This window comes from Mustela lutreola, chromosome 16, assembly GCF_030435805.1.
Source record: "Mustela lutreola isolate mMusLut2 chromosome 16, mMusLut2.pri, whole genome shotgun sequence".
Taxonomy (NCBI): domain Eukaryota; kingdom Metazoa; phylum Chordata; class Mammalia; order Carnivora; family Mustelidae; genus Mustela; species Mustela lutreola.
The window spans coordinates 40,896,727-40,920,686 of NC_081305.1; the positions used below are offsets into that span (position 1 = coordinate 40,896,727).

The 23,960-nt window shown below is 51.2% G+C and overlaps 1 protein-coding gene across 1 annotated transcript in view; it reads right to left on the bottom strand.

The window, feature by feature from the left end:
- Window positions 1-23,960, bottom strand: part of PEPD (peptidase D) — a 108,656-nt gene that overhangs the window by 57,622 nt on the left and 27,074 nt on the right. Inside the window, exons 7-9 of the mRNA XM_059153728.1 lie at window positions 15,835-15,879; window positions 6,722-6,797; window positions 5,767-5,813 (exon numbers count right to left, since the gene is read on the bottom strand). Of these exons, the coding sequence (XP_059009711.1) occupies window positions 5,767-5,813; window positions 6,722-6,797; window positions 15,835-15,879 (168 nt within the window). The remainder of the gene's footprint in view (window positions 1-5,766; window positions 5,814-6,721; window positions 6,798-15,834; window positions 15,880-23,960) is intronic.

Below are 23,960 nucleotides of genomic sequence, written 5' to 3' on the forward strand. Positions count from 1 at the left end.
TCTGCATGCCCCATGAGGGGCACGGCCAGAACCATACAGGGTCATGTCTCACCACCACGCCCAGCACGCCAGGCAGGGAGAGCCCTGGGCAAGACCCGGAGCCAGAGGGGAGCACGCCAGCCCAGGCTCCTGAGGGATGAGCCATTGGTGATTACAGTGCACCGGGGGGGGGATGGACAAAGGGAGCGAATCTGAGAAGGGTCGGTGGTCTCCCAAGACCTGGAAATGCAGCTCCCATAGATGTATGGGGAAGCCAGTCCCATCATCTGGGGGCCCGGGGACCTGGGGAACTGTGGGGGAATTGGGAGCAAGGGATGAGCTCAGGGGTCAACTGTGTCGGGTGAGGCCGAGAGCTTGGGTTGGGGGACGGGACAGGAAAAAGCAGCTCGTCTGTGTCAGCAGCCTGTGCTTTCTATAGCCATAATTTCCACAAGGTAGTAGGCTTGTGTTGTAGGGTTTCCTATAAACTCTCCCATATTCCAGTTATCCTCACTGGACTGAAATGTTTTAATCCTCAAAAAAGATTTTTAAAAAAGGCTTTAACAACACAGCAAGGGTTCCGCAACTTGTTCCCTGGGGTGGAGAGATCATCTACCTGACCCCACAGCCCACAGCTTAGATGGTGTGCGTGCGTGTGTGTGTGTGTGTGTGTGTATGGTATGTGATTGCTGTGTGTGTAGGTGTGGTGTGTGTGTGTGTGTGTGTGGCATATAGCTCTATGGTATGTGAGTATGGTACGTGGTGGGTGTGTCTCCAAGTGTGTGATGTGTGTGTACAGTACATGTGGGGTATATGGTGGTGCATACGGGCAGTGTATGATGCGTGTGGTGTGTGCATGGTATTGTGTGTCCATGTGGTGTGTGAGGGTCATGGGGTGTGCATTTAAATGGTATATGTGTATGCGTGGTATGTGTGTTATGTCAGTGAGCAGTGTCTGTGGGTGTGTGTGTGTGTGTGTGTGTGTAGCATCAGTGGAAGGTGTCTCTGTGGTGTGTGTGGGTATTTGTGTGTAATATGTGGTATGTCTATAGGGTGTGTGTGTGTGTGTGTGTGTGTGTGTTTGTGGTAAGTCTTCAGGGTATCTGTGTGCATATGTCTATGGTGTGTCTTTGGGAGCATATGTCTGTGGGGGTGGGGGGTGTGTATGTGGTATGTCTGTGGGGTTGTGTGTATGTGTGCAGTGTCTGTGGTATCTGTGTGTGTCTGTGGTGTGTGTGGGTGTGCGGTGTCTCTCTGTGTGTGTATGTGTGTGGTGTCAGTGCAGCCAAATGCTCTTCCACTGAGCTATAGCCCCATGTGTGATGTCAGTGGACAGTGTGTGCGTGTGCACAGAGTCATGGTATCTATGTGTGTCTGTGGTGTGTGTGGGTGTGTGGTGTCTCTCTGTGTGTATGTACCTATGTGGTGTCAGTGGACAGCATGTGTGTGTTTGTGTATGCAGTGTCAGCGGTATCTGTCTGTGTGTGTGGGTGTGTGGTATCTCTGTGCGTGTGTACGTGTGTGGTGTCAGTGGACAGTGTGTGTGCACAGGCATGTGTGGGCACTCAGGGTCAGGGGAGAAGACCCCATCCCCTGGGCCCTCGAGCTTCCCCCCCCACCTCCAGCTCTGACTCAGTGGGCACACCACACACCCAGAAGGTGCGTCGCTCTGTCCAGCCAGAGGGCAAGAAAGGCAACAGGCCCTGCACACAGCACAGCTGGGCGAGTGCTTTGCTCACGCAGGACTGGAAGAGAACAGGAGGCCACCAGTGTGGACCGCTGGCTTGGACAGAGCAGCACAGCAGAGAGAGGGGGGAAGCAGGCTCCCCACTGAGCAGAGAGCCCAATGCAGGGCTTGATCCCAGGACCCTGAGATCATGATCTGAGCCAAAGGCAGAGGCTTAACCCACTGAGCCACCGAGGCACCCCTCTTTTTTCTTTTAACATGCCCTCAAGAGTGTACAACAAGCCTTTGATAATAAAACAACAAAAAACCCCGAGGCTTAGGACTAGAGTCTGAGCACTGCTGCCTTGATGTTGTGCCCGTTTTTTGAGAAAAATCAGCCCCATCTCGGCCTCTTGTCCTCTGCTCCCATTCTGCCTCGTCCGGACACACAGGAGTACCTGCTCCCCTTGCCCTGTGTCCCCCAGGGGGGCTGGTGCCAGCCGTGCTCCTGGCAGAATGCCCAGCAGGTTCTAGAGATGCTCTTTTGACCCCCCTGGGTCAGCAGCCTGCAGAGGAGTCTGGCCGCCCTGGGCCTTCCGGGCATCGGTCCAGCCTGTGTGACAAGGGCCACAGCCCGCGGGAAACAACACCAGCTCTAGAGGAGACTTTATACTCCCCACCTAATCAAGAAAAGAATTCTAAAAGTTCACGGCAGCACTTCACTCGGGACACTTCCCTCTGTCTCCCATCCATCCAGCCAAGCCGCAGACATGTACTTCTTGACTCCAACCATGGGGCAGACACTGTACATAAAGGAGATGGGACTTCAAGAAGCCTCCAGCCCTCCCAAGGACGCAGACCACAGAACTGTGTCACAGAGCCACCTGGGCAGTGACAGAGAAACTCGCCTGTGGGGAAGAAAGCTCAGGACACAGAAGTCAGCCCCCTGCTCACCACTGCAGTTTCCCCACAGGCGTCAGCTGGCCCTGGCCATAGGGAGCGCCCTAGTCAAATCTGGCCAGGTACACCCCAAGATGTCCCAGAACAACCATCTTCCCACTGCCTTTGGAGGTGACACCGTCTGCTCCCCAGGTCACCCTGCCCACCTGTCCTTCAGGAACACACTCCGTCTTTGTTCTCATCTCTGCCTCAGCTTTTCCTCAGCGCCGTCCACAACCTCCAAGCCTGCACCCCAGGAAGGTTCCTGCTTTCCTTGCGTACCTCCTACAGCCAGCCATGCGGGGCAGGGCATACAGTAGGCGCACAACAGTGCACACACCCATCGAGCCAAAGTAACGCCCCTCAGCACCCTCAGGGTGGCCCTGGCATGAGATTCAGTCTCGATTCTCCTGATCCACAGAGAAGGCAGCCGTGGGACCAGGGGATGGAGGGCGGGAGGCGCCGAGCGGCTTGAGGACTGAGGGATGATGTCCCCACAGTTCAGCTAAACGAAGACCCCTTCGTGCAACAGCACAGCTTAATGGGTAGGCTCTGGATCCCACATAGACAGACTGGCGTGGACTGGGCATCGACAAGGTTAAGGAGTTACTGTTCATTTGGTTAGAAGTGAGGATGACGTGGTAGGTTTGTAAAGGGCGAGCCTCCTCGACTGAGACGCCTGCTGCCAGTCTAACAGCTGAACCAACACGACATCCGGGGTTTGGTTTTAAATAGGATGTGAAAACAAGACAAAATGAAAACCCTGGTGGGGACTTTGAGGTCATTATCCTGTCCTTTCTTCTTTTTGTAGGGGGTGGTAGATATTTGAAATTTCTCATTAAAAGAGAAAAAAGACCTCCATGCCCTGGTTGGCGGAGTAGGGAGCTGGCGGTGGGGCTCCGAGAGCCCCTGGTCAGAGCTCACACTCAGGCCCGGCTGGGCGACAGCGGTGGCGGGCTCAGGCTCTGAACCCCGGGGTGGGAGGGTAGCTCCTGCCCCTCCCAGGAGCTGGCTTTAGAGCTAGGCTGCTGGCAGCTGAGGACACAAGGCCACCAGTGTGCAGGGGACAGCAGGGCTCCACTCTGGGGCAAGTTAGCCCTGCTCTAATTTCTGGGTTATTTTTATTTGAGGCACCTGCTATGGGCCAGTTCAGCTGGGAAGAGATTTGTGGGGCAGTGCCTATCTGAGGGTCTGCTGCCTGGCCCACCTCTCAGGTAGCCCCCGCATAACTCACTCTGTCCCAGATCCTGGTGAGGGGAAAAGGACCCTGGGACTAGCAGAGCAGCAGACCATGTGAAGGCAGAGGCTGGGACAGCTGTGTGTGCCCGTCCCCATCCTCCTCCAGAGTGACAGAGCTGGGTCCCTGACAAAGCTCTTGTTCCATGCCCCCTCCTGGGACACCACAGCAACGAGGGCCCTTGAGGCCATGTTAACCTCTTTCTACACAGCGTAAGAGGACAGAAAGACAGAGGCCCTCTGTTCCGGACTCCTTTCAGGGTTAGACTTTGAAAGAGATGCTCTCCCCAAGCCACACGATGGTGAACATTACACCCGCTGTGCCCATGACCAACTCTGACCCTGCACCTTGCCCTCACCCCACACTGACACCGTGGGCAGGCCAGAAAGGCTGGGAGGGGCACATGGGGCAGAACGGTCCCTCAGGGCACCCAGGTGGGTTCTGCAAAGTGGGGGAGGGGGGGCAGCACCAAGCTCCTGCAAGGCCAGGTAGGAAGGGGCAGCCCAGAACGGGGGTGGCGGTGAAGGGAAAAAAGTCTTTTTTTCTGTACACACGACACTCTGACACCAAGCGTGTGGGTTTTCCACACCACGCAATGTTCCAATCCTCTGCGGTCACCCACCGGACGTCCTACAATTTAATTCTGACGCTAACTGCCCGAGTTAGCACAGACCTCAAGGTGAAGGGCTCCGTACTTACGACTGACTCGCTATAAATTGGGGATTTCCATGACCCCTTCCTTGGGTTTATAATCTGCTTGAGTGGCTCACAGAACTCAGGAAAGTGCTTTACTTACTATTACCACTTTATCAGAAAGGACACAACTTGAGAAAAGCCAACGGAAGAGAGATGAGATGCGCAGGGCAAGGTACAGGGGAAGGGAGAGTCTCTAGGCTCTGCCCCCAGGCCTACCACCCTCCCAGCACTCCCACTGCTTATGGTTTCTATGGAGGCTCCCTTCTGCAGGCACAGCTGAGCAAGTCACTGCTCAGAACTCCCCCTCTGTCTGCTCTCCCCTCCCCCTGGAGTTCGAGGGCAGGGCTGAGAGTCCCAGCCCCAAGTCTCGGGGTTGGTTCCTCTAGCAACCAGGCCCCACCTTCTAAGACTCACTCAGGTGTAAGTGAAAGGGGCTTATTGTGAATAAAGATACTTTCCCTGAAGGGTTCTAGAAGCTCTATGCCAGGAACTGGCGGCAGAGACCAAATGTGCTTTCTTAGTACTGGCAGCCCCTTCTGCGTGGTCTCCTCCGCAGAGCTTCCAGATGGTGTGGTCACTGTGGGGAGATGCTGGACTGGGGGTCTCCTGCCCCAGGACCCGGGTGGGAGGTGAGCCACTGGGGCAGTTTGGGTGTGACCCCAGGGCTTCCTCAGGCCACGGGCAGCATGTGCTAAGCCCTGGGCCCCGGAGTCGAGTGGGGCTGAGAAGCTCACTGGGCCCCACCTGTTGTGGCTGGACCACCCCGGGAAGTGCTGGAGGTGGCAGACGGGCAGTGGCTCGCTGCGAGCCTGATTGGAGCCGGAGGCCAATGGAGTTCTCCAGAACGCTTTATGAGCCACTTAACCATTCCTTGACCTGGCTGTCCAAGCACAGCCGACCTAACGGTGATGTCCACACATAAAAATGGCACACTGCGTCACCAGCGGCCATTCGGAGTCCCAACAGGAGCTATTTGGTCACGTTTCCCACAAATTGCAGAAACAAAGTCATAGCGTGGAATGATGGGGCACTAAACCATCCCGACAAGTCATCAGAGGCATTACCGTCAAACACTCTGCCCAGAGCTAGGGAAGTGGCCACAGTCTGGAGACAGACACCCCGCTCCCACCGCCAAGCCCTGCTCACGGTCCCCGCTCTGCCCCATGGCACTCATCCAGTCCCCGCTCTGGGGACGTCGATGACTATTTTTCACTTTTTAATCATTACCCAGAGAAACACAGCAGCTTACCTCTCCATTTCATATTCCTTCATTCCCACTTTTACGGCCTTCATTACCTGGAGGATGGATATTAAGCAAAGACATTTGTATTAAGGAGATAAGTAACACTGCCTTATAAATAATGTATAGCAGGTTTTCAAAAGAAACTCTTCTTTTAAAAAAAAAAAAAAAAGAATGTCTGGGTGTGCGGAGGTGCAGACACGGGACAAATTCGAACTGTTTTAAAGTTCCAGGAGCCACACGGTTCATTTAAACCATGCCAGAGCGTTTCCACTTGGGGGCTCGTAAGCACCTGGCACTAAGCCACTGGGTGGGCTCAGGCGGTGGCCAAGATTTCACCAAGATGTCTGGTGAATCCTTAATGCTTGGGAAACAATGCCTAGCCTAAAAGGTTTCCTTTGTTTGGCTGTCACAGAACACGCAGAAGATGAATTCATGCAAGAGACCATGGCCCACCCATGACCCTTGTCTGTCTCTCTCCGACTGTCACTTATGCTGGCACCAGGCTGTCCCAGTCACCCTAGGCGTCCTGCAGGAATACACTTCCTTGTCTGCTCTTCCCCTCAAGTGAAGTGGGGTGGTTTGGGGAAGAGCTGCCCGAGAGAGGCTATTTTTGAAAAACGGAGGGCAGCGACCACTGTGCTTGAATCATGGGTAAGGACGGGAGATCCTTCAGCTGGAACCACCTGAATGCCAGGAAGGAGAACCCCACACTCCGGGAAGTGGGGACTTCTTGCTGGGGAATGTCCTGAGGGTGGGTGCCTTTGGGGGAGGGGCTAGGGCAGAGCCTCTGCTGTCCCTGTCCTGTCCCCACTGGGGAAAAGAAAAGAGCCACCACCTGCTGCCTGTTCACATGGCACTCGGGACTGGAGCCGCCATGGGACCGTCCATCTCAACGAGGCCCTCCCGCCCCACTCAGAGCCCCGCTGCCTGCCCAGCCCAGCTACGACAGCGCCCAGCTTACCTCCCGGTGGGCCTCGCTGGATATTCTATTGGTGTAACGCAAAACTTCCAGCTCCATGTCCGTCTTAAAGACCCGGCTTTACAGAGAAGAACAAAGTGGCAAGTCAGTGATGGGGGCTGGCCGGACCCCTCCCACCCACGGTGACCTCAGGGTCCACCATACTCAGTGTGGGCTGGGAAGCAGCACGGGGCCAGCTTGAGCCCAGACAGGCCACTGAGGCATGGGGGTGTGCAGTGGGGTGCTGGAAGACACCCAGATTCTGCAGCCAGACATGTCTCGCCTCACCAAGACTCAGTTTCCCCATCCATAAAATGGGGATAAAATCTACCTGGCAGGACTGTTGGACCCGAATCTAGTGTGCCGACACTCAGGGCTCTGCCTGGTAGGCTGAAAGGTCTACTCCTCCCCACCCCACCCACCTGCTCTTGGGGCAGCCCAAGAATCCTCCCCCCACCCACTCTGGCCCCCTGCAGGATCCAGGGATGGAGGTGGCAACAGTGGGTGGTGCAGCCACTTCCAGCCGTGAGTGCAGGAAAGAATGTGGAAAACAGCCAGTCTGCAGAGAGGAGGAGACTAGGAACAGGCAAGAGGAGAGGGGGGCTGTGTGGGGGAGGCAGGCACAACCCAGACGCCCTGCTCTCCTTCGAGACTCCGCTGTGCCTCCTGTAGCTGGACTGTGATGGGTCCTGGGGGCCCCCATAATGAATTCATGCTAATTTGACCAAATGTGGTTAGGTCTCTGGTCTTGGCGATCAAACTCATTGCCAAGCACGAATCAGCTAGAGAAGCTACGTAAATATTCATTTTCAACCTCCACTTCAGATAAGCAACTCCAGGCCATGGGCATTTCAGGGGCAGCTGTGACCGGTCATTAAGGGTCCAGTGTCCTTGGTGCATGCCCTGTGGCCAGCTCTGCTTCCCTTACACAAGATGGCATGCCTTCGCCAACGCTCCCACACAGCCTCTCCGTCTCGCGAAGGGAACACACTCGCGCACCCTGCAGATCCGCAAAGCCAGAGTATCTGACAATGGCGGACCAGCATGCCCTCCCCCCACCCCCGTTCACTGTCTCCTCCAGCCGCCGTCTGCATCCTGAAGCCTGACCAAGGCCAAGGATGGCAGCGAACCTCTGGGGACTTCACAGAAGCAGCCTGAGCCAACCGCTGACTCACGCCGTCTCCATGGTACCATCCAGCTGGGACAGCCAGCCATCTGTCACAGGGAAGTGACGGAGGCATCTTACAGTACCGTGACGCCCTTCTAAGACTGTAAAACCTTCTGGGGAATGTGGAAAAGATAAACCCGTCAGCCTAGGGAGACTTTTTCCACATGAACAGCCTTTCTTTCCGGAGGAAGCAGACCCTGAAGCCTGACACTGGGCTCTCTGTCATCAGAAGGTGTCTCTGATTCCCCACCAGGGGGCTGGGAGCAGTCCCACCAGCAGAACAGGAAACTGCTTCCCGGGCCCTGGAGGGGAGGGTGCAAAGCCTGGGCAGGACTGGGATGAGGAGCTCAGCTCCTGAGGTCCAAATCCACTCACAGGATAACCAAGCAGCCCCCGGGGCTTCGCTCTCCACTGCCACCTGCTCAGCCCAGCCCGAGCCCCTGGTAAGCAGAGAGTGGGTCGCTGTTCTCAAGTGCAGTGATGACCAGAGTAACAACACGGGGGAGCCAGGCCCAGGCTGTGCCCACCCCCAGCCCTCTGCCCCCCCCCCCATTCCACTCAGATCCCTGGTTCGTCCTGCCAACATTTCAGACCCCTAGGCCCTATGCCACACAGCCACACAGGCTGGGCCAAACCCCCACGAGGGATGAGCCAGAACCTGTGCCTGCTACAAGCATGATCCAGGGCCACAAGGGCCGCAGGCAAATCTTTGACTAGGCGGATGGTACAGCAAGTTCCCAGTCACCAGCCCCACAGGCCTCGGCACCGTCCCAGTTCTGCCATGAGCTGCTAGGGGACACGCAGGGCCAGAGGGCTCCTCTCAGCTTTATCTCCCTAAGATCTCTCCCCTCCCTGAGCCTCCTCCCCTTCTCAGCAGACAAATGAGCTCATCTCTATCCGCTCCTCTCCCCAAGCCTTCCCCTCCATACTCATGTTACAAGGAAGGGGCGGACCAGGGTCAGCACCCCAGCATACACACCTGGGCTTCGACCCCACGTGGCCCCTATTACTGGAGCTCTGTGACCACCCACTTACCTCTTCCTCCTCCACCAGGCAAGCTCTACCTCCCACTACTCTGCCACGTTTCTGGAAGGCAAACCATTATCATCTCTGCTTTGCGAGGAGAGCAAAGAGCTGCTTTCGCGTTTTATCTCAAACCTCTCGTCCATCTCCTCCCCCGCCACCCCCCAGCCTGCCAGTCCCCCTCTCACCAACATGTGGGAGCAGGACCCCCGGCTGCCAAGTCCAGAGGCATTCTGGGACTGCCAAGAAGCAGCACGGGGAAGCCCTGCCTCGTCTGGCCCCGTCTCCCTTTCCTGCCCCTCTTCCCTGCTCCCGAACCCCAGTCACTGGCACAGGCCGCTCCACTGTACGTGCACCTGCATGCCCCCGGGCTCTCCAGCTCAGCGTGACCCCAACTCCTCCAGCTCAGTGTGACCCCAACTCCCCCATCTCACCCACAGCTCCGCCGCACCCGTGCTGCTTCAGAGAGACACCTGCACGCTCTCCCAGGCACCTCCCTGTCATCCATCCATCCATCCATCCATCTGTTGCTCCCACATCCAAGTGAGGACCAAGGGCTCCAATTCTACCTCCACAATCTCTCTCAGACCCTCAGTTTCTCTCCATCCGGCCCACACTGCCTCCAGCCTGGACAACGCTCTGGCCTCTTCTTGCCTGCAGGCCTCTGTGCTCACTGGCAGTGGCTGGGAATCTTTAGGAAACGCAAACACGACCGGGCTTTTCCTTGCTTAAAAGCTTTGAGGGCCTCTAAATGTCCTCCAGATGGAGTTAAAACTACTCACGAGCCTTTCCGTGCCTGTCTCCACCACCTACCTCTTCTGCTCACCCCCTTTCACCACCAGCTCCCACCTGGACCACACCTTTCTCAAGGTGGGGGAGGAGCTCCCCAAAACCCCTTCCCTAGGTTTCGAGAGCAATCTCCAGGAATCCTTGGAGAGCTACCACACGCGGGACTCTTACATTTAAGTCTCTTCCTAAAAAGGCTGTGGTCCTGGGGGGCAGTGTTGCTTCACCCTAAGGGCTTGGCCCAAAACGGACACACAGGAACCAGGGTTAGAAATAGTACCTGGTCATTGCACCAAAGCTGGAAAACGCCTACTTCCAGAAATGAGAGCTCGTGGCTCTTTTCAAAGAAGAAAAAGAGGCTTCCTCCACCCCACCCCAGGGGAGTTTGGCAGACAGCATGAGTGGTCGCTCAGCCAGGCCTGCCCTGCACAGGACAGGGGCACAGCCTGCCCAGGCTCCAGCAGCACAGACTGCCACAGCCACTGCCTCACCCTGAGCCACACGGCTAGGAAGAGGCAGCCCAAGGAGCTGAACCCCAGGAGCCCACGGCACAGGCTCTCCCCATGGCCCCTCCCCGCAGTGGGAGCACCCAGGTCTGCAGAGGGGCCCAGTAAATCATGCCATTGGCTTCTCCTCCAAGGAGACTTGGTGCCCAAACCACACTCTCTTCCCATCAGAGACACCAGCACTTCCAACCAATGATGCTGAGGCCTGCTTTCCTTCCCAATTTGAGTTTCTGGGAGATGATAAACCAGGCCTTTACCTGGTTTACTCAGAACTTATTTTTAAGTCATGTTAAAAAAAAAAAAAATCAACCCAAACCAGGACAAATTATGCCACAAAGGCAGTTCTCCAACAAAACCGGCCTGGCCCAACTGAATCCAAGCTTTAAAGGCCCTGAGAACAGGCTCACCTGATTATCCACAGGGCCCTTGGGGTCTAAGCCTTGCCCAGGTCCCAGGCGTTCAGCTTGGCCCAGTTCTCTCCAGGACACAAGCACCAGAAACGGTTTTTACGATAACTGTAAAAAATAACAAGACTTCCCAGCATTCTGCAGTTTCTCTATCTTCAGGAAGGATTGACTGCCCTGACTCTGATGCGGCTATTTCTATGACTCCCAGACATGAAAAGATAAAGAAAAAGAGGATTCCACCACGGTCCAGCCTGTGCTGTCCCGGGCCCTCCAGAGTGAGGGCCATCTAGAGTCCCACTCAGTCACAGCCTTTTTGACCCCAGAATGTGTGGGGTTGGGGTAAGAAATACTATCTGTAAGTCTTCTGTCACCAGGACCAGATCAAGGCCGCATCCTCCAAGAGGCACCAGAGGACCCAGGCTCGGGACAGGACAACACAGGTGCAGTTAACAGGTTGGGCTGAGAACAGCTCAGGCTCTTTGACGAGTAAGAGGAGGTGGCTGATATGTGCAGGCAATGCAGGCTGTCGTGCAGAGTCCCCAGGCCGGTGGCCCTGCCCATGAGCAGGACGGGGGAGAAGGCTCCTCCACCATGCCGGGACCAGAGTCCCCTGCAACAGGCCAGAAATGACAAAAACTGGACTCGGCTGGGATTTATTTCTGCAATCTGTTTTGTTCCCCTTCGATATGCATAGGTCACGAAGCTGCCTCTGGGCATTAAACCCAGGATTAAGACATTAATTAGCTGAGGTTTGAATGCTCCACTGATTAAAATAGTAGCAAGACAGGATGAAGTATATCCAATATCAGTATCTAAGCATCCAAGTGCCACCGTGGTGACCAAAATCCATTTGAAGGGAGAGGAGCTCCCTCTCTCCCAGAGATGAATGTGCAGAGGGGCTGGCTGTATGGGAGCCGACGGGCAGGAAGTCAAGGCCACAGGACCCCACGTCCATTCCTTCCACACCCCATGACCTGGTGCCACAAAGGATAAAATCCCGGCACAACAGGAGGGAGAGAAAGGAGAGCTACTTGGAATTACGTATCCTCGGGAGGCTCAATCAGTAAGTCCTCTCAAAGAAATCAGAGCCATGAACCAATGGTGGCTTCGCTCAGCAGTGAGCTAAGTGTGCTTGAGACTTGACGTGGGCCAGACGGACACCCGGCGGGGGGGTGGAGGGGCACCTCAGTGTGCTGGCCTGGGGGCCCAGCGTGCCTTCCTCTCTGCCTGATGCCCCAGAGCCCAACTCCCACCTTCCAGTGCGTGGTCCTTTGAGGCCTCGCTCTGCCCTAGGACCCCCACTGTCCTCTTGGCTTTCTTGTTAACGTAGGATTAAATGCCTATTCCTGAGGAGACAAAAAGCAACCCGACTGGAATACTTTTCACACACACCCCCCCGAGAATCTAGGTCATCATCTACGTTTCTTTTCTAATTTGGGACGTGTTACCCGGGACGCAGGATGCTGCCGTGTTTCTGCCCCGGAACCAGCCACACCTCACCATCTCCCGGGCACAGAAAAGGCAGGGAAGTAGAAACAGATATGCTACCGCGCTGCCTGGTTAATACACGCATGACACCTTCACTCTGTAATTAACAGCTCTAAAATCGGCGTGTGACTCAATTTAACACCGTCTCACTTAAAACCCCAGAAGGCGCGCGGCGACTAGGGATGTGCTTCTGGGGCGCTTCCCGACGTACTTCCCCGGGATCCGAGGCACAGAACTATGAAGACGGCACAGAAGTATCTGCCTTTATTTCCTAACCTAACTCCAGATCAATTTAATCACCTGCGGAACGGGAGAGAGGAACCACAGCCTAAATTATGGAAGTGAGACGCCCGCTCTCCAGTCTCAACTTTTGACCTCCACATTCAAACTGCGATACCCGGCATGAGGAGAGAAATGATCAGTTATGATCTCCTGTTTCTGGGGAGCAGTATGATTATAGAGGAATTTACAGGAAATCAAAAAGGCACTGCTCAAGCGAATGGGAAACAATAAAGCAGTCACAGAGAGGAAATGAATGACATCCAAAGAAACAACAAGGCAGGAAGCATCCTCTGTGCTGGGAGAGGCTGCTCCTTGCTTCTATCAGACAGGCCCCAGGAGGAATCGCATACCCCCAGCCCAGTGGCTAGCGGGGAGGTGGGGTACATGAGTGGGGGGGGACATTGAGGGGGATGAAGCTCAGTTGCACAGCCTCAGGCCCCCACCCCCACTACACCCTGGCCTCGCACAGAGCCAGACTGGGCCCTCTGAACACCACTGTGTATCCTGTGGTCAAGAGAGGACTGAGAACATGGCTGAAGATCAGGCAACCCCCCTACTCCCACCCCTCCAGGGCACCCCTCAGATACACAAGAGGCAGTTCAAGATCCTGGGATCACCCGCCTCGGCTCAGCTCAGCTCCTGGCTTTTTCTCAGGCAAATCTCTTCCTGTGCCTCAAGCTTCCTCATCTGTAGAATGGGGATAATCAGAGTACCTAGCTTAGAGCATAAGCAAAATACCTCTTTGAAAAAGGGGACAAGCTTCAAGTGCTTAGCACAGTGCCTTACACACAAGCAGTCTCAAAGGGTGACAGACAGGGGTGCCTGGGTGGCTCAGACATTGACCTCAGGTCATGATCTCTGGGTCCTGAGACTGAGCCCCGCATCGGCTCTGCACACAGTGGGAATCTGAGGGGATTCTCTCTCCCTCTCCCCCTCCCCACACTCACATGCACACCCTCTGTCTCTCTCTCTCCCTCAAATCAATAAATCTTTTTTTAAAACAAGCAACAGACATTGTATTAAGCTGAGTCAGCACTTGACTTCTGCTTTCATTCAAGCCTTGAGCCATCACCTATCAAGGGACAGCACTTCGGCTTCGCCCGTGAGAAAACCAAGGCTCAGCGCTATAGGCTAAAATGGGTCTCCCTCCAAAACGGAAACACTGAAGCTGAGCCTCTGATGTGCTGGTACTCAGAGCCTTGGGAGGCGAACAGGTCACACAGGCAGAGCTCTCGTGAATGGGACTGGCAAGACTTATAAAAGAGACCCCAGAGAGCGCCCACCTCTTCTGTCCTGTGAGGACAAAGTGGGAACACGGCCATCTAGGGACCAGCAAGTGGGCTGTCACCAGACACCGAGTCTGCCACCACCTCAGTCTTGGATTTCCCAGATTCTAGAACTATAGAAGCGCATTCCTGTTGTTCAGGAGCCTCCCGCCGTGGTAACTGTCATGGTGGCCTGAAGGGTCGAAGACACTTGGTGAAACTTCACAAACTAGGTATTACCTCATCACCACTGGCAGAAAAAGCAGGCTCAGGACACTGAAGTGACTTGCTGAGGGGTACAGGCTGGGGTTAGAGTTTGGATGTGCCTGAGTGGCTGGTTTTTCTGTCACCTCAGGCAACCCCTCTCCATGGGGCCTAGATGGGAGGGGGTAATGAAATCATACAGGACACAGGCACCCAAAGATGTGTCAGTCAATCATAACTTGACATCACAGAAACCCCCCTCTCCCGGAAACGAGGGCCCAGCCTGCCATTCCACCCAGAACCCTTCCTTCTCTTCTTCCAAGAGGGCAGAGGGCACCATGGATCTCACTTGAGAATGACTGCGGTCACTACAGAGGCCAGAACCCATGCTATTAAAACACACCCTTGAGGCAGTAAAGACAATGTGACATTTCTAAAATAGTTCTACTGCCATCAAATGTCAAATTTGTTCTGCTGCCGGCTTTGAAAAAGTTGGGAGGTATTCTTATGAATGCGGAATCCACCTCAGAGCCTTGGAAATGTCGCTGGAATGAAAGCAAAGTTCCAAAGTAACAAACTAATGACTTCCCCCTCAGGAGATGCTGGAGCGTACAACCCAGCACGGTCTCCAAAGCACCCGAACCATAAGTGGCCAGGAGGGAGTGTCACACGTGGGGCGTAAGCGGGTGTGGGCCCATTCCTGAGTATCCAGGATTTGTACTTCTGTCAGCTGGGAGTTGCAGAGGGCAAACAAGAAACAAGAAAAGGCAGCTGTGTACCGAAAGGACACAGGCCCCGTCCTCAGAGCATGTGTGGCTGCCAAGAAAGTTCCCACGGTCAGTACGATGCCTATGACGGCACTCTGATTTCCACCTCTGGCCCAGCCTCGCTCCCATTGGAACCTGCTGCAGACTGCTCTTCCCAGTCATCCCTGTCCTGGTGACATACTATCCAGCTGTTCAGGACAAAAAAACTGGAGTTAGCTTCAACTCTAGCCTTCACTCACGTCACAGCCAGCTCCTACCAGGGGCGTTCCCCTTGCCCACCACTCTGTTCTCAACTCGTCACAATACCCTTCCACAACCACCTGGATCCTGCAGCAGCCTCCTAATTAGCAACCCGTTACCTCTCTTGCCCTACAACTGAGTCTCCAGTCTGAGGCCAAAATGATTGCTTGGGTGGGAGGACCACTTCCAAGGCCCACAGAGGTGATGCCCACCCAACCTGAGAAAGTTTACCCTGCTGTGACCCAGCAGAAACCAGGTGGGCTGCAGGTACAGACGGGCTGCTAGTATCAGCAAGGAAGGAACGGAGGTAACAGAAGAATACATACAACAGGATGCCAACTTGTCAGGACATAGAAGCAACATGAGAAAACATGTTTACCTTTCTTCTAATAGGATTATGTGTGATGTTTATTTTCACTCTTTTCATTATCTATTCTAACTGACCATATGAGCATGGCTCACTCATGGCAAGGGTTTTTTGTTGTTGTTGTTTTTTGGGTTTTTTGTTTTGTTTTGTTTTTTAAAGATTTTATTTTAAAGATTTTTATTTATTTGACAGAGATCACAAGCAGGCAGAGAGGCAGGCAGAGAAGGAGGAAGGGAAGCAGGCTCCCTGCTGAGCAGAGAGCCTGATGCGGGGCTCCATCCCAGGACCCTGGGATCATGACCTGAGCCAAAGGCAGAGGCTTTAACCCACTGAGCCACCCAGGTACCCCAGGCAAGAGTTTTTAAAAGTCTCCTAAATAAAAGATGAGAGAAATTTAACTGACATTCAAGTGACCCAGGCCCTTTTGGAAAATCAGACCAACTCTCCTCTCTCTCTCTCTCTCTCACACACACACACACACACACACACACACACAACCACACAGAAGAGAGCTGTCCTGGGGACCATCTTGTCTGAGGTGGCAGCAGCAGGGTCTCTCAGCCTTCTGAGTGGAGCACAACAAACAGCCAAAGTAGTCACAGGCAATACTCACCACTCCACAATTTCCGGATGAAGAATGGTATTATTGACATTAAACCTGTAGAGGAAAAACAAATCAAGTCCATTAGTTCAATGGTCTATCAATCTTCCTGCAAGAAATACCAAGGCATACCAAGAAAGGGCATGACCCAGAGAGGGCCCCAAGCTTTAACTTCATGACCGTCTGTCCCACAGAAGGCCTGCCACTCACTTCCTGAAGCAGACTTGCAGCCAGGCCAAATGCTCTAAATGCAGTTAGAGAACAAGCTGCTTGGCTGCAGACCACCCTCCACTCTCGCTAGGTGGACCTAGCAGCCATAGCCGCCTCTGTCAAGTACACCAACATACACACAATAGGAGTCCCAGGAGAAAAGGAGAAAAATAAAGGAGAAGAATTTTGGCCAGTGGTGGAGGCGGGGGGGAGAAAGGCCCCAAACTTCACCAATTTAATGAAAAACATGAATCTATACATCCACAAAGCCCAGTAAGCTCCATATAAGATAAATCCCAAGAGATCCACACTCAGACGTATAATCTAACTATCAAAAGACAAAGATAAAATTCTGAAAGTAGTAAGAAAAAAGTGTGTGACATATGAGGAATTCTCAGTAAGATTAATGGCTGATTCCTCATCAGAAACTATAAAGGCCAAAAAGGCACAAAGATGAAAGGGAAAAAAAAATATGTCAACCAGGATTCTATATCCAGCAAAGCTATGATTCAAAAATGAAAGAAAAATTAAAACAGTCCCAGATAGACAAAAGTACAGAATTCATCGCTAGAAGACTTACCCTACCAGAAATGCTAAAGGGAATCTTTCATACTGTAGTGAAAAACACAAGAGTAACTTGAATCCACATAAGAAAAAAAAAGGCATCGATAAAAGTAATGACATAGGCAAGTAGAGAGACGGGGTAAATGTATTTTTTTGGAACTCCTTTCTCCACCTCTCTGACTTAAAAGACAACCATATAAAGTAATAATCATAAATCTGTGTTGACCAACGGAACAGGTGAAGACACAATCTGTACACGACAACAACACAAGGGAGGGGACAACATGGAGCTCTACAGAAGCAAAGCTGTTGTACGCTACCGAAATGAAGTTGACATTAATGCAAACTAGACTGTCGCAAGTTTAAGAGGTCATTTGTAATCCCCCGGGTAACAACTAAGAAAATAATTAAGACATACAGAAAAGGAGATGAGAAAGGAATGTACTGCAAAAAATCAATTAAGTACAAGAGAAAGTGGTAATGGAGAAGCTGAAGAACAAAAATGACATATGACAATACAGAAACTAATAACAAAATGGCAGAAGGAAGTCATTCCTTATCAGTAATTACTTTAGATGTAAACAGATTTGATTTTCCAATTAAAAGGCAAGGAATGGCAGAAGGAATCAGAAGACATATGATACAAGTAAATACTCTAAAAAGACACACTTCAGAGTCAAAGACACAAACAGGTTGAAAATGAAAGGATGAGAAAAGGTGTATATATGGGGCGCCTGGGTTGCTCAGTGGGTTAAGCCTCTGCTTTCGGCTCAGGTCATGATCTCAGGGTCCTGGGATCGAGCCCCGCATTGGGATCTCTGCTCATCAGGGAGCCTGCTTCCCCCTCTCTCTCTGCCTGCCTCTCTGCCTACCTGTAATCTTTTTCTCTGTCATATAAATAAATAAAATCTTTAAAAAAAAAAAAAAAAGATTAGTTGACTATATTAAAAAAAAAAAAAGGTGTATATATGCAAACAGAAACCAAAAGGGAGCTGGAACAGCTCTATTCACATCAGACAAAATAAGGCTTAAGACAAAAAAAATTTACTAAAGATAAGGTCGTTTTATACAAATTAAAAGATCAATTCATTAAGAAGTCATAATAATTATGAGCCTATACACACCTAACAACACAGTCCCAAGATCCAGGAATCAGAAACTGACAGAACTGAAGGGAAAATAATTAAACCCACAATATCTGGAGACTTTGGTACTCCGCTTGCAGTAAGGACAGAACAACTAGATGGAAGACTGACAAGGAAACAGGAGACGTGAGCAACACTGTAAACCAACTAGACCTAACACACATCTCTAGACTACACCACCCTACAGGGGAATACCCATTTTCTCAAGTGCACATGGAACATTCTCCAGAATAGATCGTACGCTAGGCCATAAAACAACTCCCAAGAAACTTAAAAGGACTGAAATCTTATTGAGTGTGTCCTCTAAGCACACTGGATGAGATTAGAAATCAATAACAGAAGAAAGATTCACTCATCTGTGGAAATTACATTTTACAACTCCGTTGGTCGAGCATCAGACTCCTGAGTTGAGCTCAGGTCATGATCTCAGGGTCATGAGATCAAGCCCTACATCAGGTTCTGCCCTGAGCGTGGAGCCTGCCTGGGATTCTCTCTGTATCTCACTCCCTCTGTCCCACTCCCCCAACGCATGTGTGCACTCACTTTCTCTCTCCCTCTCACAAATATAAATCAAAATCTTTTAAAAAGAAACTAGAAGAAAGAAGAAATTAAACCCAAAGCAAGCAGAAAGAATAGAATAATAAAGATTTGAGCAGAAATAAGTGAAATAGAAAATAGAAAAACAGTAGAGAAAAATCAATGAAATAAAAATTGGTTCTATGGGGGGCGCCTGGGTGGCTCAGTGGTTTGGGCTGCTGCCTTCAGCTGGGGTCATGATCTCAGGGTCCTGGGATCGAGCCCCGCATCGGGCTCCCTGCTCCGCAGGAAGCCTGCTTCCCTCTCTCTCTCTCTCTCTGCCTGCCTCTCTGCCTACTTGTGATCTCTGTCTGTCAAATAAATAAATAAAATCTTTAAAAAAAAAATTGGTTCTATGAAAAGATCAACAAAATTTACACTTTTAGACTGACCAAGAGACAAAGAGAAAACTCAAATTATGGACCAGAGATTTTAAAAAAGGAGGGGGGGGACATTATTACTGATTTAACAACATTAAAAGGATTAAAGGATTATAAGATGTCTTTTCTATATGGCAATAACTGGATAACTGAGATGAAGACGACAAATTCCAGGGTGCCGCAGTTAAATGTCTGCCTTCAGCTCAGGTCATGATCCCAGGGTCCTGGGATCGAGCCCCATGTCTGACTCCCTGATCAGCAGGGACTCCACTTCTCCTCCTTCCTCTGCCTCTCCCCCTGCTTGTGCTCTCTTTCTCTCTCTCTCAAAAAAATAAATAAATAAATAAATAAATAATAATAATAATAATAATAAATAAGTAAAATCTTTTAAAAAGAAAAAGAAGAAGAGAAATTCCTAAGGACACAAACTACCAAAACTGATACAAGAAAAAAAAAAATCCAAATAGACCCATGACAAGTAAAGAGACTGAATTAGAAATCAAAACCTTCTCACAAAGAAAAGCCCTGGATCCAATGCCTGCATCATGAATACCAAATACTTAAAAACAAATTGACAACAATCCTTTTAAACTCTCACTAAGACTAGAAGAGGAAGGAATACTTTTCGACTCATTCTACAAGTTTGGAATTATCCTGATACCAAAACCAAAATATCACAAGAAAACTACAGGTGAAAATCTCTCATGAACATTGGCACCAAAAAACCTTCAACAAAATACTAACAAACAAAATCCATCAAACAATCTGACCAGGTCAGATTTAACTCAGGAATGTGATTACTTCAACAGACAAAAAGAATCAAATATAATACACCATATTAACAAAATTTAGAACAAAACCACACAGATGTAGAAAAAGGATCTTATAAAATTCAACAACCTTTTGTGATAAAAACACTCAATGAACTAGGAAGACAAGGGTACTTCCTCAACCTGATAAAGGTATGTACAAAAAACACACAGCCTACATCAAAGTTCATGGTCAAAGATGAGAATCTTTCCCCTAAGATGAGGAACGAGGCCCTTCCTCTCCACTTCTGTTCAACACTGCCCACAAGAAACATTTATCATAGTCATCATACACTGGAAGATTCAACAATTTTCAAAGCACTGAGATACAGAAAATTCTTACTGATTACAGCAGAATTAAAGAAATCAGTAACATAAAGAAAACTATAAAATCCCAATTTGTTTAGAAATTAACCAATAGATTTCTAAAGACTCGCTGTTCAAAAAAAGAAAAAAGAAAGAAAGAAAGAAAAGAAAAGTGTGAAATGTCACAATGCCCAGAGGAAAACTGATAGCTCTAAATGCATTTGGTGGAAAACAACATTGAAAATAATGATCTATGTGGTACCTGGGTGGCTCAGATAGTTAAGCATCTGCTTTCAGCTTAGGTCATGATTTCAGGGTCCTAGAATCGAGCCCCATGTTGGGCTTTCCGTTCAGCAGGGAGTCTGCTTCTCCCTCTCCTTCTGCCTCTCCTGCTTGTGCTCTATCTCTCGCAAATGAACAAATAAAATCTTAAAAAAAAAAAAAAAGAAAGAAAGAAAGAAAAGAAGGAAGGAAGGAAAGAAAACAATGATCTAAGCTCCTATCGCCAAGCATGACCCCTTCTTTTCTCTCAAGAAGCTAGAGAAAAGGGGCACCTGGGTGGCTCACTGGGTTAAAGCCTCTGCTTTCAGCCCAGGTCATGATCCCAGGGTCCTGGGATTGAACCCCACATCACGCTCTCTGCTTGGTGGGAAGCCTGCTTCCTACTCTCTTTCTGCCTGCCTCTCTGTCTACTTGTGATCTCTGTCAAATAAATAAATTAAATCTTTGGGAAAAAAAAAAAGAAAAAGAAAAAGCTAGAGAGAAAACAAACCTAAAGAAATTAAAGGGAAATTAAAAAGCACAGAAATCAATGAAATAAAAGGCAAGCATAAAGAAACATCTATAAAGCCAAAAGTCGTTCTTTGATAAGATAGACATAATGGAAAGGGGACCCCAAGAGATAAAAAGATCAGGTCGGGGTACATCATGTGTGACCCAGAGCTCAAGCTGGCAGTGAGAGAGCTGGGGAAGCCTGGCACACAGCCCAGCACAAAATGCAGGCCTCGGCAGAGAAGCTGGGGCAAGCCTTCAACCCCCTTCAACCCCCTAAGCCTGTTCCATCTCCAGTCAGGATATCATACATAGGGCATGCTAGCTCATGACCAAGCAGGAATTCTCCTTGGCCCCCGTTACTGATGTTTGAAAATACCTATCTAATGCCATGGTTATGCAGCTGACACCCCCGCTGCTGGCTGAGCCCACTGAAGAAGGAAGGACAGAGGAGAGAAGTGGGAAGGGGGCATTAGCAGGCTGGGAGGATTCCAGATCTCCAAAGCTTTGGGGACTCCTCAGTACACAAATAAGACCAACTCAAAGTCACCTGAAGTGTTGTACAATCAAAGCCCTACTTGTGAAATATCAAAGAGACCACAGGCAGCCAACATGGTTCAGAGTCAAGAACAGAGCAGCAGATGACATAAATCAAGATGACAACACAGACTCTGCCTCCCATTTCCCCAAATGTCACTTTGACGTTAGGAAAAGCAATGGCCTGTCTACTCAGCAGGCAAACACAGCAGTAAAATTTCACTTTACAAAATGTACGTACACATACCAACATGCTCCTCTGGACACATGAGCAGCAAAGTGACCCAGCACACAAACACAGCTGCAAACACAACAGATACGATGAACATGCACCCAGGCAGGCACGTACTTCAGAAGAGGCACAGGCACACACACACACACACACACACACACACACACACACACACTCAGACAGGCATACGTTTAGACTAGTACACAAAGATCCCCCCTAACTATACACACATGCAGAAACACACAGACTCATGCAAAAGGGTACTCAGATACAAAAATAGAGAAATATTCAAGACACACACAGGAGAGTCCAAAAGGCGTTCCCCACAGTGTTGACAGGGTCTAACTTGGGGTGATGAAATTCGGATATTCCTTGCTTTTGCCTGTTTCCTAGTCAGCATTTTCTCTAACGAGTATGTATTCATTTGGGTAACAACAACAACAAACCCACGGATGCCTGTGAGGGTTGGTTCAGCCTGAGGGACGGGTGACCATGGGTGAGTGGGATGGGCCCAAACGCCCCTGCCCCTGGCCTTCCCCCTGCAGTTTCTAACCCCGGAAAGAAGATGAGGCCCGCTGGAGAACATGCCCCACAAGGCTGCCCCACTGCCCTCGCCAGCTAGGGGCTGGGCTGGGTTCCTGTGTCCTCCTGGGGACCCATGGGTCGTAATGAGAAGCTCAAGTTAACCAACACTACCTTGATACGCAAGTTAACAGAAACCACAAAGCCAAGTCCCCACCCACCGACCCAACACACACAGACCGGAATTCTGTTGTGATCATCAGGTTCTAACAAAGTCCCTCTCTTTCCTGGGTTTAAAAATTCCCATCTTTGGATATTTATATCCCTACATCAGCAACCCCCAAATTCAGCAATTTCATATTTAATTGCTTATTTAAATGGAATTAATTTGTAACCAATTGTCTTCAAATATGCAAGGCAATTTAAGTAAATGCCACAAGATAAGAAATATGCTTATCCTGAATAACCAGCTGATGTAAAATATTGACCATATTTCTCTCTTAGACAACGATGCAAAACTGAGCCCTCAGCAGCTCACTGCCCTGGCCCAGGGCTCCCAAGGAATCTTCGGGCTTCAGAGGGAACTGTCTCCTGCACCCCTGGGGGCCCCCTGGCCCTGCAGATTGTCTTCTTCTCCACGGTCAGCCTCTCTCTCTCTCTCTCTCAGGACAACCTGCTCCAAAGTCTACCTCCTCAGATGCTAGCAAAGATTTATCATGTCTGCCTTTGCTCCCAGGCTACAGGAACCAACTGCTCCAGGCAGCCATGGGAGGCAGCCCACAGAGAAAGGCCCCATGCCCTCCTTTACCACACCCCTACCCTCTTCACCTCAGCTCCGGCTAGCCCCAGCCACAGAGCAGCCCTGGCCACAGAGCAGCCCTGGCCATGCCCTCAGCAGGACCTGGAAGGAACACCTGACCCCAATCTCCAGCTAGAGCCCATGGGGTGTCTGATCCTTCCCCGCCTCCTGTGGGAGCTCTCCCTGCTCCAGTGTAACCACACATGGAACTGTGGCCTGGGCCAGAGCCCAAACTCAGCATGAAGCCCAGCTGACTATCCCCACCTGATTCTGTCACCCCAGGGAGAACAAAGACACCCTTCCTGGTGACCCCAGGGGCTGCACGTCATAGGGAAATCCCAGTGCATGTCAACCACCCCCACCCCACTCCTCTCCGCTGGTTCCGTCTGCTCCCGGTTCTCCAGCCTCCTCACCAGTGGGAGCCTGGGCACACTCCCTGCTATGGGCATCAACTGGCCTGTCCCTGATCTGAGGAGCCTGAGAGAGTTCTGAGGTCTCCCAGGACCAAAACCACAGCCCCACCAAGGTCACAGACCCAGAGGCAGCTAACACTGAGAAGCCAACTTGGAGAGAGGGTGACAGGCGACTGCACAACCGGACAAGCACCCAGGAGGTCTGGACTGGGTGGACAGGTGAGGCCACTGTTCTACGAGAAGCTCCCTTCTCCCCCAGGACCAAGGGACAAAGGTCGCCTGGGATGGCCCAACAGCATAAACCTAGAGCCCAAACTTCTGCCACAGCAAGTCAGTCAAAAATCCAAGACATGAGGTATTTCAGAGACGTTCAGAAGGGTCAAAACCCAAATTTCCAGGAATAAGACGCTTTACTAGGGCAGTAAGAAGCAACCAGTGATAGACACCGACGGAAAGTAGGACAATAGCAAGCCTCATCTTGCTTAGGAAACAGGCTATTATTACCCACAGCAAACAGCTGGAGACGTGGCAGGCAGGCAGTCGTGGCTGAGCAGACACAGTCCTCAAGGACAATGGCAGAAGCCATGAGGGAACCGAGTCGAGGTGCTGGCAGCCAGGTGAGTGGGAGGTGGGGGACTGAGCAGCACCCAAGAGCCCGCGAGTACAGACAGGACCTTCCAGCAGGCAGCTGGAGACAGAGACCGGGGTCCGAAGGCGTATCTGTGGCATGCAGGATAGAGCACCCACCACAGGTTCCTACCCCACAGGGAACCCGAGAGCCGAGCTACTAGAAGTGGGCCCCAGAGGGAAGGGAGGGAGGACCACAGGCAGGCCAGGTACTCTGAAGCAGGGACACATGGAATGGCTCTCACCA